This window comes from Gorilla gorilla, chromosome 4, assembly GCF_029281585.2.
Source record: "Gorilla gorilla gorilla isolate KB3781 chromosome 4, NHGRI_mGorGor1-v2.1_pri, whole genome shotgun sequence".
NCBI classification, from domain to species: domain Eukaryota; kingdom Metazoa; phylum Chordata; class Mammalia; order Primates; family Hominidae; genus Gorilla; species Gorilla gorilla.
In genome coordinates this window covers 13592827-13608198 of record NC_073228.2, presented here as the reverse complement: position 1 = coordinate 13608198, position 15372 = coordinate 13592827, and the positions used below count along the sequence as shown (strand labels likewise).

The 15372-nt window shown below is 50.1% G+C and overlaps 1 protein-coding gene across 11 annotated transcripts in view; it reads left to right on the top strand.

Annotated features, from left to right (window-relative positions):
• Positions 1 to 6840: 6840 nt before the first annotated feature.
• PGS1 (phosphatidylglycerophosphate synthase 1) overlaps positions 6841 to 15372 on the top strand; it is a 45979-nt gene continuing 37447 nt past the window's right edge. For 8 of the 11 annotated variants that reach the window (XR_010133706.1, XR_008680248.2, XR_008680249.2 and 5 more), the window contains exon 1: positions 6860 to 7025. Coding sequence is in view for 7 of the 11 variants with exons in the window: in XM_055388776.2 (XP_055244751.1) it covers positions 6883 to 7025 (143 nt within the window). In the remaining 4 variants the exon portion in view is untranslated. Of the gene's footprint in view, positions 7026 to 15372 lie in introns of all 11 variants that reach the window. The other 3 variants (XM_055388777.2, XM_055388781.2, XM_055388780.2) reach the window with 3 other exon arrangements.

Here is a 15372-nt window from a genome sequence, read left to right as displayed (position 1 = left end):
CCAGCCTGGCCAATATGGAGAAACCCTGTCTCTACAAAAATACAAAAAAATTAGCTGGGCATTGTGGTCCATGCCTGTAATCCCAGCTACTCTGGAGGCTGAGGCACGAGAATCTCTTTTTTTTTTTTTTTGAGACGGACTCTCGTTCTGTCACCCAGGCTGGAGTGCAGTGGCACAATCTCGGCTCACTGCAAGCTCCGCCACCTGGGTTCACGCCATTCTCCTGCCTCAGACTCCAGCTGGGACTGCAGGCGCCCACCACCACGCCCGGCTAATTTTTTTTTTATTATTTTTATTTTTAGTAAAGACTGGGTTTCACCGTGTTAGCCAGGATGGTCTCAATCTCCTGACCTTGTGATCCGCCTGCCTCAGCCTCTCAAAGTCCTGGGATTACAGGCGTGAGCCACCGCCACCACCATGCCTGGCCGAGAATCTCTTAAACTCAGGGGGCGGAGTTTGCAGTGAGCGGAGATCATGCCACTGCATTCCAGCCCGGGTGATAGAGTGAGACTGTCTCAAAAAACAAAACAAAACTTGGCTGGGCTTGGTGGCTCATGCCTGTAATCCCAGCACTTTGGGAGGCTGGGGTGGGCGGATCACCTGAGGTCAGGAGATCAAGACCAGCCTGGTCAATGTGGCGAAATACTGTCTCTATTAAAAATACAAAAAATTAGCCGGACATGGTGGCGGGCACCTGTAGTCCCAGCTACTCGGGAGGCTGAGGCAGGAGAATCGCTTGAACCCAGGAGGCGGAGGTTGCAGTGAGCTGAGATTGCGATTGCACCATTGCATTCCAGTTTGAGTGACAGGGCGAGACTCTGTCTCCAACAAAACAAAACAAAACCAAAACGTATGCTGAGCCCTGCTTGGAGGGAAAAGAAGTGTGTCTTGTGCCAGGGAGAGCTGGAGTTAGGGCTTAGTGTTGGTGGGAACAGTATCAGGGACTGTTGGGAAAGATCAGAGTAACAGCTGAGCTGAGCAGGGAGAGTAGAACTTGGGGAGGTGTTGGAGGGGGATGAAGACAGGAAAAGGGCTGAGGCCTGTGGGGAGACTGGGGGCTCAGGGAAGCCAGCCCCAAAAGGTGGACTGAGCTTTCAGCCTTGCAAACTGATAGCAAACAGTAGGTTAGAGGTCTTCCCAGGAGGCCAGGCCACCCTTGTCCCCACCATTGGTGGAAAAGCAAGACCACAGTGGTTCCCTGTTCCAGCTGGGAGGCTCCAGAGCTCACTGCCTTTGGCCCTGTGTGCATTCCTCACTCCAGCACTGGAGCCCGGTTCTGGGGCCAGATCCTATTCACAGTGCTCAGAGCACACAAAGATTCATGAGCTCGCCTTCTGATGGGGCAGAGGCAAAACACACAACAGCAAACGATTAGGTCACTGTAAGGAAGAGGAAGAAACTAAAATCCTGTTATCCGGGTTGGAAAGCTGTTTCTAGGGGAGGGTGACATTTGGACAGAGCTCAGGATGAGCTGAGCTGAGGGAAAGTGCTTCTGAGCAGAGGGAAGAGCAAATGTAAAGATGCTGAGGAAGGCCGGGCGCGGTGGCTCACACCTGTAATCCCAGTACTTTGGAAAGGTCAGGAGTTCGAGACCAGCCTGGCCAACATGGTGAAACCTTGTCTCTACTAAGAATACGAAAAAAATAGCTGGGGTTGGTGGCAGGCACCTGTAATCCCAGCTACTCAGGGAGGCTGAGGCAGGAGAATTGCTTGAACCCCCGAGGCAGAGGTTGCAGTGAGCCGAGATTGTGCCATTGCACTCCAGCCTGGGTGACAAGGGCAAAACTTTATCTCAACAACAACAAAAAAGATGCTGAGGAGGACGCGGGCTTGAGAGAAGGCCAGGCCAGTGAGGCTGGACATATGACCAAGGGGAAGAATAGAGGGAGAGGGAGGCAGCCACTCCCAGGTGGGCTCTGAAACCGTCTTCGCAAAATTGTAACTGAGGAAATTATGACAGTAAAAGAAATCAGACCTAATCCACTCCATCTTCTTTTTTTGTTTTGAGATGGAGTCTAGCTCTGTTGCCCAGGCTGGAGTACAGTGGCGTGATCTCGGCTCACTCCAACCTCCGCCTCCCGGGTTCAAGCGATTCTCCTGCCTCAGCCTCCTGGGTAGCTGGGACTACAGGCACGTGCCACCCCGCCTGGCTAATTTTTTTGTATTTTTAGTAGAGACGGGGTTTCACCATGTTAGCCAGGATGGTCTCGATCTACTGACCTCATGATCCAACCACCTTGGCCTCCCAAAGTGCTGGGATTACAGGTGTGAGCCACTACACCCAGCCCCCATCTTGCTTCTAACCTTTAAGCTGTCCTTGTGGATTCCTGGGTGTAGGCCGAACTAACTTTGGGAAGGAATTCAGTTCATGGTTTGACTCTGAAACAAAATTGACAACAGCCCTTTCCCGAAAAGACCCCCTTCTTGCCTGGGGTCCAGTCGGCCTTTGCAGGACTAACAAATTAGCTATAAGATTAGAAATTACAGTTTAGGGTCATGCAGCCTCTGGCTCCAAGAATCTGAACCTCCCCAAATTGCTCCTGGGGATAACATCACTATTGGAAAACCGCAGATCAGTGCGTGAGATATCTTGCAGACCCTGCACTCATGGATCAGCTGACACCACCTAGACCGGTTATCTGGCTCAACCAGTTCTGCCATCCCACCCAGGAATAGAAGATAGCAAGAAAAATTCACTTCAACCTTCTACGATTCCATCTCCAACCTGACCAATCAGCACTCCCCACTTCCCAAGCTCCTTTACTAGCCAAATTCTCTTTAAAAACTCTGATCCCCGAGTGCTTGGGGAGACTGATTTGAGTAATAATAAAACTCTGGTCTCCCGCACAGTGGGCTCTGCGTGAATCACTCTTTCTCCATTGCAATGCCTCTCTCTTGATAAATCAGTTCTGTCTGGGCAGCGGGCAAGGTGAACCCATTGGGCAGTTACAGTTTCATCCCATCTCCAGCACGCAGGCTGCATTCCTTTTAACAAAGAACAGGCTCCTCACAAACAGCTGATCAGCCCCTCGGGACAGTTTCTCATCTCTGGAGGCAGAAGGTGGGCCGGACAGCCACTTCCTCCCTTTGGAATTTGCTAACAGCCCTGTGTTTGGGAGAGACCCTCTCTCGGCAAGCAAGCTAGAGGAGGAGGGGCCTTCCTCTTGTGTCACTGTGATTTTCGGTTCAGGGAGTGAATCACAGGCAGTGAGGCATGGGCTGTTGGCTCAGGATTTCCTGGTGTTTCCTGCCTGGGAGAGCTGCCCCACTCTCAGGGGCAGCAGCCCACCACTCCTTGACGTCAACTCTCCCTCCAATGAATGGGTTTCCTTTTCCGTTTGGGAAGACATGGGATCTGCCGTCAATCCCGTCGACCCTGTCTTTCTAACCCTGGCACCTCCTGTCTGGGAAGGAGCAAGTGCGACTAACGAGAAGGCAGTGGGTGAGGGCAGGAGGGCGAGGGGGACTCAGAGGACAGATGTCTTCTCGCCGGCAGTCATTGAGATGGGCATCCAGAAACCCCATCCGCAGCAGTAGTGTCTGACCCAGATTGCGAGCCGGCCACGCAGCTTTGGGACACCCTGAGTGCTCCCAGGCAGGCTCTCTGGGTCACCTTTGTTGTCTGGGAGGGTCTTATCTCCTCTACTTGTTTTCAGTAACTAGCCCAGATGAGACCTCTGACACGAAGAATGCATGTGCTGTCATCCTGTAAATGGAATCATTTAAAAATTGCACAATCTCTGAAAACCATTATTTAACATTTTTGCAACCTCGAAATGTATGTGTCCCCGGCAAAATCGTGGTTGCCTCACTCTGGTGATAGCTCCATCTGTTTTAAACTAGCCATGAAGGCCAGAGGCTCTCGATGTGTGGTTTCAGAAGGGACTGGGTCATTCCTTGATGTTATCCTTAGGGTAAATACTTATTAGTGTGACTTACCATGCTATCAATATTGCTGTCTGTTACTAGCATTTCTTTAAGGTTGGGAATTCCCAGTGAGCCTGTACCATGGCTGTTTGTCTCAGTACCTCGCACAGCAAAGCACCCATGCAGAAAAGCTGCCAGCTCCTTCTAGGATGATAACCAGGCTCCCATAGCCCATGCGGCGCTCACCGCTGAGCATGACGGTGTAGCCATACAGCAAGTGTTTACTCTGCAACAACCGTGGGCCAGGAACAGTGCAAAAGTGGAACCATGCAATGGATGGCCTCATTCTAGTTACTGGAAGTTAGGAAATTTGATGATTCACCATTTCTAACTTGGAAGGGTTGAATCAAATTCCATGTAGTATTAGTAAAGCTATCTAAACGCAAAAGAAAACTTTAAGCCAATCTGAAATACTCGTTGATTGTCAACAATTTGGAAACTCCTTAATGGCACCAAATAACCAACATTAACATTTGGGGGTATTTACTTTCAGTCTTTCTGTGTACATACACGCATTTCCTCTTTCTTCCTCTCCTTTAATGAAATGAGATGGTCTCTACGCTACTCCTTGGTAATTTGGCTTTTACACTTAATGTCATTAAATATTCTTCCAGAACATGTTATTTTTATGATTGTGTGGTCTTCCAACATACTGATGTATCATTATTTAACCAACCCCCCTACCCTGAAGATTTGCTTCCACACTTCCGATATCATGAACAAGGCTGAGATGAACATTCTTGTGGGAATGTGTAGTTGATTTCCCTGCATAATCTGTGGAAGTGGACTTTGGAGTGTTTTTTTCAGTGTGTCCATATCTTTTTTTTTTTTGAGACTGAGTTTCGCTCTTGTTGCCCAGGCTGGAGTGCAATGGCTCGATCTCGACTCACTGCAACCTCCACCTCCCGGGTTCAAGCGATTCTCCTGCCTCAGCCTTCCTGAGTAGCTAGGATTACAGGCATGTGCCACCACGCCTGTCTAATTTTGTATTTTTAGTAGAGACGGGGTTTCTCCATGTTGATTAGGCTGGTCTCGAACTCCCGACCTCAGATGATCCGCCCGCCTCGGCCTCCCAAAGTGCTGGGATTACAGGTGTGAGCCACTGCGCCCGGCCCACGTGTCCATATCATTTTAACCTCGCAACACGGCAGACTATGATTATGTCCTACAGCTTTTCCAGTTTCCAGGTCCCAGCCTATGTGGGTCAGCCAGGGAGCTGCATATTACAGATCAGAGATCACCTCTCCTGCCTTTCAGAATGCCACAAAGTTTTCCATTTTAAAATTAGCTGCAAAAAGTGTTCTTGGGCCGGGCGCGGTGGCTCACGCCTGTAATCCCAGCACTTTGGAAGGCCGAGTTGGGTGGATCACTTGAGGTCAGGAGTTTGAGACCAGCCTGGCCAACATGGTGAAACCCTGTCTCTACTAAAAATACAAAAATTAGCCAGGCGTGGTGGCGCACGCCTGTAATCCCAGCTACTCCGGAGGCTGAGGCAGGAGAATCTCTTGATGCCAGGAGGCAGAGGTTGCAGCGAGCCAAGATTGCGCCATTGCACTCCAGCCTGGGTGACAAGAGTGAAACCCTGCCTCAAAAAAAAAAAAGTGTTCTTGGTGTATGAGGATGTGCTCCTTCAGCTTTTTGGGCATAGAACTGTGTGTTGCCAGGGGCCAGTGATATCTGTGTACTTGGGCATATCAGGAGGGTGGAAGACTGTTCATCTCACACAGATTTGCTTAGGCTGTTCTGTGCCATGGAGCTGCAGCCTCTGGGGCTAACAGGGTGAAAAATGATTCCTCCCTCAGTCTGGTGGGGATTTTCCGTGGTTCTGTGCACCTTAGTGAGTCAGCGTTAACCAGGTTACAAGACTTTGTACAAGAACAGACTTTGTTCAGGTTTAACACCTTAGGGGTTTGTACAAGTCTAAAGAACACCCTATCAATGAGAGCCTCGAACAGTAATTCCCTCACTTATCAGTGAGAAGTCCTTTTTTTTTTTTTGACGGAGTTTTGCTCTTGTTGCCCAGGCTGGAGTGCAGTGGTTCGATCTTGGCTCACTGCAGCCTCCACCTCCTGGGTTCAAGCGATTATCCTGCCTCAGCCTCTTGAGTAGTTTGGGATTACAGGCACGGGCCACTGCGCCCAGCTAATTTTTTGCATTTTTAGTAGAGATGGGGTTTCATCAGGTTGGCCAGGCTGGTCGCGAACTCCTGACTTCAGGTGATCCACCCGCCTCTGCCTCCCAAAGTGCAGGGATTACAGGCGTGAGCCACTGCGCCGGCCGAGGAGTCAATTTTGACAGCCAGTGGCCAGGCTTGGTGGCTCATGTCTGTAATGGCAACACTTTAGGAGGCTGAGGCTGGAGGATCTCTTGAGCCCAGGAGCTCGAGACCGGCCTGGGCAACGTAGTGAGACCCCCATCTCGACAAAAAAGTAAAGAATTAGCCGGGCATGGTGGCACACGCACTTTGGTGGTCCCAGCACTTTGGGAATGGTCCCAGCACTTTGAGAGGATCCCCTGAGGCCGGGAGGTCGAGGCTGCAATGCGCCAAGATCGCGCCACTGCACTCCAGTCTGGGACACAGACCGAGACTCTGTCTCAAAACAAACAAACAAAAGCTTTTTTGACAGCTGGTGAGTTGGAGCCAAGCGTGACGGTGCTAGAGCCCCTGCGCCGCATCCTTTCCTCCGCGACCTGTGACGAGTGACTGCAGGAATGCAGGCCACCTGGCGCCCTTACGGATTTAACGGGCCGGCTTCCGACCCCCTCCTGCGGCGCGACCACTGTTCCTCGCCTGTGTCCCCCAGAGGGGAAACTGAGGCTTGGGGGCGGTGCAGCGCCGCCCTCCCCGAGCCAGGGGTTCCGCGCCTGCGCGCCTGCGCCGTGTCCGCGCTCGCCTTTGTCAATAAAGTTCGCGCCCGCCGGGAGCGGAAGCGGAAGCGGAAGCGGCGAGTCTCCATGGCGGTGGCGGCGGCGGCGGCGGCGGGACCCGTGTTCTGGAGGCGACTGCTGGGCCTCCTGCCTGGCCGCCCAGGGCTGGCCGCGCTCCTGGGACGCCTGTCCGACCGCCTCGGCAGGAACCGGGACCGCCAGCGCAGGAGGTGAGAGAGGCGGCCGGGCTGAGAGCGGCTGCGGCCCGGCCCCCCGGCGCTCAAACTCCCGGCTCCAGCGTCCTGGGCATCCGCAGCGAGTCCCTCCCCGGTTTCCGGGCCCATTTCTGCCTCCCGGGGCTCGGCGCCTGACCTATGTGCTTCTTCACTGGCCTTCTTGAGGGAGGGTGGGCGACTCGTGCTCCATTATCGGCCGGGTCCAGCCGGCGGGCCTCCTGCGCAGCCCGGCCAGTCCTTGCTCCCCGTCTACACTGTGCTTGTTGGCGAGCCCCGGCCACCGTGCACTTACACGTTAAAAGAGGGACTGTGTGTGCGTTCAGGGAGCTTCGGTCAAGCTCCAGAGGCTGTTTATATCATGGTTTCGGCCCCAGGATGTGAGTGTCCGAGAGTTCAGAGGGGTCTTTTCCTTGAGTAATCCTGGCTGTGAGTGAATCGCCGTTGCTGGGATTTTGTGTATACAGCGTTTCTCACATCCTGCCAGAAAGAGCTGTGAAGCAATCCTTAGTAACACTCAGGCATGGGAAGAGGAGCCACTCGAAACACTTTTTACACATTTCAAAGGGCCTGTGTTCTGGAAAAGCACTGAAGTTATGTAAATGATGAAGTAGGCTTTGGAGCAATTTGTTCAGGCAGTGGTCTCTTAAAATAAACATTTGCCAAGAACATGCTGACCTGAGGCTTGCTAATATTAAAAAAAAGGGGATAAGTAATTCTTGGCTGGGCGTGGTGGCTCAGGCCTGTAATTCCAGCACTTTGGGAGGCCGAGGCAGGTGGATCACCCGAGGTCAGGAGTTTAAGACCAGCCTGACCAACATGGTGAAACCCTGTCTCTACTAAAAATACAAAATTAGCTGGGCGTGATGGTGCATGCCTGTAATCCCAGCTACTTGGGAGGCTGACCCTGAGGCAGGAGAATCGCTTGAACCCAGGAGGTGGAGTTTGCAGTGAGCCAAGATTGCCCCATTGCACTCCAGCCTAGGCAACAAGAGCAAAACTCTGTTTCAAAAAAAAAAAAATTCTCTTGTGTGCAAATAGTTTTCTTTTCTTTTCTTTTCTTTTCTTTTTTTTTTTTTTGAGACGGAGTTTCACTCTTGTTGCCCAGACTGGAGTGCAATGGCGCAATCTTGGCTCACCTCAACCTCCACCTCCCAGGTTCAAGCGATTCTCCTGCCTCAGCCTCCCGAGTAGCTGGGATTACAGACATAAGCCACCACACCCGGCTAATTTTGTATTTTTAGTAGAGACAGGGTTTTTCCATGTTGGTCAGGCTGGTCTCGAACTCCCAGCCTCAGTTGATCCGCTTGCCTCGGCCTCCCAGAGTGCTGGGATTACAGGCGTGAGGCACCGTGCCCGGCTGCAAATAGGTTTCTTAATTGAGTCTTACACCTGATCTTTAAAAAAAGAAAATCTTAGAACTGCTTCCTTTAGTTGAGGTTGCGTTGTGTTAGATTTTCTATCTGTACCTGTACTCCTTGGGTGAGATTTGACCTCCTGGGGTCAGACATCTAGTACAGAGATCTGGGGTCCAGTCATGTGTACTGATTCTAGGTACAGAAAAGAGCTTGCTTCATGATGATCTATGGTGGAAGATTTTCATCGAAAACTCAAGTTTGATTTAGGGGAATTTTTAGGTGATAGAATCAGGGCAGGATGGCGCTCTTGGAAACCTGCTAAGTTTCACGTTGGTGAACCCAGCAGGACTGGGGCTGTAAAAGAAATGGCCTCTGCGTTTTTTGCATTTTCATTTTTTCAGTGTTTAACAAAAGACCTGCTCATCTCTGGGTGATGAAGTCAGATGACTTCTACGTCCTGGCATCAAACCACCGAGATTTGGTTTACAGTTTCAAAAAAATGTTCTACCCTCTAAGACAAGATTTAGGTGACTTTGCCATTTCCCTCTATATGTTTAAACTATGTGAAAAACACTTCATTATAAATCATTGATCAACACTGGAATTGATTACTAAAGGATGTTGGGGCAGTTGACACAAATATTTTAAAAAAGAAATCTCTCATGAGTGTGCTTTTTTTTTTCTTTTTCTTTTTCTTTTTCTTTTTTTTTTTGAGACGGAGTCTTGTTCTGTCACTCAGGCTGGAGTGCAGTAGTCTGATCTCGGCTCAGTGCAACCTCTACCTCGTGGGTTCAAGTGATTCTCCTGCCTCAGCCTCCAGAGTAGCTGGGTCTACAGACACATGCCACCACGCCTGGCTAATTTTTGTATCTTTAGTAGAGACAGGGTTTCACCGTGTTGGCCAGGCTGGTCTCAAACTCCTGACCTTGTGACCCGCCCACCTCGGCCTCCCACAGTGCTGGGATTACAGGTGTGAGCCACTGCGCCCAGCCACTTTTTTGTTTTTTGGTGGTGGGAGGGGCAGTGTGGCAGTGGAGATAGTCTAAATTGACTTTCTAAACTCTTTTTTTTGTAAATTGTATGAGTGGATGCAGTTTGTGTGCCTTCATCCTTCTTCATTAAGCTGAGAGATGATTGTTTCTCTGGGACAACAGTTCAACCAGCAACTCAGTTTCTTGGGCATTAAGACAGAAGTTTTTGCTTTGTAATCCTCGGAAATAATGCCTATGGTAGGACTGAGGATAAATGCTTTGACCGGTGTTGAGTGGTAGTGTAGGTTTCTGAACCTTTCTTTGCCTTATTCGGTTTGCAGTTTTTTCCTGATTCGTTGTGGCCTTGGTGTTCGAGTTATTCATGTTTGTTGTGGCTGCTTACCCTTTATTGGCTGCTGACTTTCATTTCTTCTCCATTATTCAGTTGCACCTCCCAATTTCTCATTCCCCGAATGATGTGGTTTCTTGTAACTCGCTGATCATTGATTCATTGATAATAGTTCTGTGCAGTCATGAGCTTGAATTATTTTAGGTTTTAGCTTGTCGATCTGAGTCAGCTGTTGGAGGGCCAGTGAACCCTCGTGAGGGGACGTTCCTTTTACTGCCGCGGTTTCCTTTCAGGCATAGAGACAGCCACAGAGACAGAGAACTCTACTTAAAATTACTTCTATTAATGATTTAGAAGCACTGTCATTTCCTCTTAAGCTAGCATCTGACTCATTATCATTAGGGACTGCTGGCTCCATTAATTTATTCATCATGTGTGTATTGAGCACTGCTGTGCTGTGCTAGGTACTCAGGAAGCAAAGATAAAGACACAGCCCCACCTCCAAGACGCTCAGACCCATAAACAATTACAAGAAGTAGGTAGAAGGTCATGGCAGTACCTTGGAGAGGTCATGGAAGGCTTCCTGGTGCAGTGGCTCAGAGCTGTTTTGAAGGAGGGGTCGGAGTAGTTAGGCTCGGTGAAGAAGAGGGGGAGTGGATGTTCAAGAAGTGATAGTGACATGGACTGCAGCAAAAGGCAATTCTGAGGTCCCACCAATACTGAAACCATTTCCAGGAGCTGACTAGGGGTACCGAGTAGGGGATGGAGGGAGGGAAGAAGAGGAGCTAGGAGCAAGCCAGTCTGGGCCAGAGACCCAGGAAGACAAGTTCTGAGATTCCATGTATGATTTCTTTTGATTCTGGTTCAGCCTGAGATGGTGGGGGCTTTTATGTGAAGTCGGGGCAGTGGGAGCAGAAAAGAGGGCTGGCTGAGAATCAGTCTTGATGGGCCACATGGATGTTGGTACATTTCACGAAAACGGAGTAAAGAAGAGGCTCAGGTTTTGGGGATAATGGTAAAGTGCATTTGGGTCATGTTAATCAGTATCCAGTTTCCTCTAGGTGACGTGTTCAGTGTCCAGTTGACTGTGGCAGAACTGGAGCTCAGGAGAGGGAGACAGGTGCTTCAGATAGGATTTTTTGGAGTCATCCGGCTACACAGAATGGTCTTTTTTTTTTTTGAGATGGAGTCTCGCTCTGTCGCCCAGGCTGGAGTGCAATGGCACAATCTCGGCCCACTGCAAGCTCCGCCTCCCGGGTTCAAGCGATTCTCCTGCCTCAGCCTCCGGAGTAGCTGGGAATACAGGTGCCCGCCACCAACCCCGGCTAATTTTTTTTTGTAATTTTAGTAGAGACGGGGTTTCACCATGTTAGCCAGGATGGTCTCGATCTCCTGACCTCGTGATCCGCCTGCCTCGGCCTCCCAAAGTGCTGGGATTATAGGCGTGAGCCACCGTGCCCGGCCCACAGAATGGTCTTGTTACTCGGAGTAGATGAGACCAAGTGGGAAATGTATCATGAGGGCATTAGTTCCTAATCTTGAACTTGCCTACTATACAAGGAAATATTTATCTGTGGCTTACTTTTTTTCCTTTTTAAACTATTTTCAGTTTTAGCTATACATGCAGAATCATCGTTATGTTTGAAACTTTTTCACAATTCGAGGAGCTTGTGAGTGTGTGTGTTGGATGGGTTAGGGGTTCCTAACTTCTCTGAGTTATGAGAGGGAAACAGGTGTCCAGCAGATTGTTTTCAATTAGATTTTCTTTCCTTTTTTTTTTTGAGATGGAGTTTCACTCTTGATGCCCAGGCTGAAGTGCCGCAACCTCTGCCTCCTGGCTTCAAGCGATTCTCCTGCCTCAGCCTCTCGAGTAGCTGGGATTACAGGCATGTGCCACCACGCCCATCTAATTTTGTATTTTTAGTAGAGACGTGGTTTCTCCATGTTGGTCAGGCTGGTCTTGAACTCCTGACCTCAGGTGATCCGCCCACCTTGGCCTCCCAAAGTGCTGGGATTACAGGGGTGAGCCACCGTGCCCGGCCTAGATTTTCTTACATTGTAGTGGCAGGTCACTTGTTCAATGTGTAAGTAGTTTTTACTCTGAGGGACCACCAGATTTCCAGAAGTTACTTTTCTTTGAACTTTGTGATGGGATTCGGTCTTCCTTATTCTTCAGAGTTTAGTATAACCATCTCTTCGTTTGTTTATAGCAGTATAATGGATGGGAAGGGGATATTTAGAATCAAAGCATAGTTTTCCCAAATAATTCAGATTTTTGATTTTGCAGTGAATTAAAAGATTTACAACGGACTGACTTTCTCAATTGTAGCTTTAAGTGAATATTAATGTGAGTATCCCGAGCACGTTATAGTTGGTGATGAATTAGACTCAGTCAGTTGTCTGCTGGTAGGCAAATAGAACCCAGCCTGGGATTAAAATGGTCTGAATGATAATCCCTTTGTAATAGCGTGATCTGATTTATGTAAACGGGTTGATTTTGAGGGTGCTAGGAGTCAGGCTGGCTGAAGCCCTTTGGAGTCATAGAACATGCGATTGGTTCTCGTCAGGCAGTTTGATGTGCCTCGTGCATTTGGCCACCCAGGCTGTATTGTGGGTTATAAATATATTTTGGATTTATGGCCCCCAATGTAATCGACTTCCTTTTGGCTAAACCAAGGGGAGAGTCATCTAGTCAGCATGTAGCTGCATGCTGGCAGCCTGGGCCTCTCGTGCCGGACTTGTTATGGGAGTTCAGCAGGCCGTTGGTCTTTTGTAACCTACGGGAATCCACACTCATTTCCCTTACTCGGGGTTAGGTCTTGCATTAGTCAGGAAGGGCCGCCTGCTGCCAGGGTTGCAGGAAGTACGGTACCTTCTTGTAGTTTCTGGAGCCTTTCTCAGGAAGTGTTATGACTGTTGCTTTTTCTCATCAGTTCACTTTTTTACATTTAAATATTTGTGACTGAGGGGGTAGGGTGAGTTGTTCTCAAAAAGTAGTTTCTGAAAATATTGCAATCCAGAGAGCTCAGTTTCTTTTAAAAACTTCTTTTTTCATGGTTTTGTACAGATTTGGATGGGCTCCAGGCCACAGAGTCTGTACCGTGAATGTACCTTACGGTTAAAGAAGGGCCCCTGGACCTTCAGACCACGCCTCTGAGGGACGCTGAATTACCGACCTGTGTTTGGTATGGAGAGCGTAACTTCTGCCCTGTTCAGTGAGGACAGCCCTCCAGCTTTACCGTACTCTTTCATCAAAGTCCTACATACCCTGTTTTGAAAAAACCCCAAGAAGTTGGCCTGTTACATGTGTCCCATTGGTAGTGGGTGACAGTAAGTACTGCAGCTCTAGGGGGAAACACGTGTTCTCTGACACTGGGAGAAGATGTGGAAGGGACGTCTAAAGGTGCAGTGTAGACCGCGGTGTAATTCCCTGGTGTTTGCTTGTCTTCAGTGGCATCCCTTCTCTGAGAAGTGGGAGCGCGGTAGGGCCTCCAGGCGCTGTTGACACACGCTGAGGAGAAAGGCGAGGGGTGCCAGTGTTTTCCATGAAGCAGAGCACACGCAGCTGCAGAATGGTGAAGTGGAAAACCATCTCCCCCAAAAGGGAGAAATGCCTTCTGTTTTCCCCAGGTTTCTTTCTTTCTTTCTTTTTCTGAGATGGAGTCTTGCTCTGTCGCCCAGGCTGGAGTGCAGTGGCGCAATCTCGGCTCACTGCAACCTCTGCCTCCTGGGTTCAAGCCATTTTCGTGCCTCAACCTCCCAAGTAGCTGGGATTGCAGGCGCCTGCTACCACGCCCGGCTAATTTTTGTATTTTTTTTTTTTTGAGATGGAGTCTCGTACTTTCGCCCAGGCCAGAGTGCAGTGGCATGATCTCGCCTCACTACAAGCTCTGCCTCCCGAGTTCATGCCATTCTCCTGCCTCAGCCTCCCGAGTAGCTGGGACTACAGGCACCTGCCACCACGCCCGGCTAATTTTTTGTAATTTTTAGTAGACACGGGGTTTCACCATGTTAGCCAGGATGGTCTTGATCTCCTGACCTCGTGATCCGCCTGCTTCGGCCTCCCAAAGTGTTGGGATTACAGGCGTGAGCCGCCGTGCCTGGCCTAATTTTTGTATTTTTAGTAGAGACGGGGTTTCACTGTGTTGGCCAGGCTGGTCTTGAACTCCTGCCCTCATGATCTGCCTGCTCAGCCTCTGAAAGTGCTGGGATTACAGCCGTGAGCCACTGTGCCCGGCCCCCAGGTTTCTTTTGTAAACAGGTGTGTTCCATAGCTTCTCAGCTGCTTCCTGCTCTCACTGTTTCAGTTTGGCTGATTATTGTGAGCTCAGTTCCCACTGAGGCCTCTCATGGGGGCAAGTGTGTGCAGGGCGCGTTGTCCTGCCTGGGGCTGCCTGGGTGGCTAAGCAGGCGTCCCTCTCCTTGCTTGGTGGCGGCCTCAGTCCTGGCTCGCCGCTTGGTCAGAGCGGTTCAGATGTGGGTCTTCCTCAAGATGATGGGAAGAAACTTTCCTCCCCTCCCCAAGGCACGCTGCTGAGGACCTCTCTCAGTCAGGGGTCCTCAGCACTTAGGCCCAGCCCACTCCTCAGTTCAGGGAATTTGCCTGCAGATTCCACGGGAAGCCTTAAATCAGGTGACTGAACCTTTCTCCGGAGTCAGGCTTCCTGGGGTGGTGGCTGGAGCCGGGCCACGGGCTGGTCCTCTGAGAAGATGCTGGTCTCATTTCACCTTTAGAGCGGCAGGCTGAGGATTGTTTGCATGGTCTGTCATTTGTTTTGGTTGTTGCTGAGGTTGGTGTGGTGATGTAGTACGGCTGGTTTGATTTTGAATGCTGGGGCACTGGTGCTAGGGGGTATCACTGGCTCTTGCCCTGGTCCTGCTCTCTAAACTTCTCCAATATTCCAGGGTAAAGGAGTGGCCTTCAGAGAGGCAAGGGTGGCAGAAGGTTATTATCTGACTTCCCAGCCCCCACCACTTCCTCCTTCCCATAACTAGAACTGGGCGCTAGATGGTGTCTAGAAAGAGATGATTCAGGGGAGCCCAGGTCTTGATGTGGAAATTGTGTGTGTACTGGTTTAGTTCTCTAAATGGTGAATGTGACATGTAACTAGACTTTTTTGGTAAAATAACCACAGCCTCTGCCTCCTCATGTCTCTTGGGGCTTTGGGACTGGGCCATGTGCTTTCTTGGTAAGTAAGCCTCCCTGGGATGGGGGAATTGAGCTTGCGCAGGTGGTCAGCCCCTGGAGGCTGGGATTATTATGCAGTGGGGGCTGCTTTAGCATGGGGATAAACCTTTTCTGAGCAAATTCCCAGGAGTTACATTGTGGAAAGCCGGGAACTGACCCCCATGGGGTTCTGTCTGATGTGAAAGAAAAAAACAGGTCCCTGAGCAGCGAGCAGTATAGTTTCAGAGCAGGAACTGGCTCCTTCTGTCCTGGCTGATGTGTTGCAGTTAGATGGTGATGATGATGATGGTGATGATGATGATGATGATGATTAGCATTTTTGAGACAGAGTCTCTCTCTGTCACGCAGCCTGGAGCGCAGTGGTGTGACCTCTGCAACCTCCATCTTCCAGGTTCAACCAGTTCTCCTGACTCAGCCTCCCGAGTAGCTGGGACTATAGGCGTGCGCCACCATGCCCAGCTAATTTTTGTATTTTTAG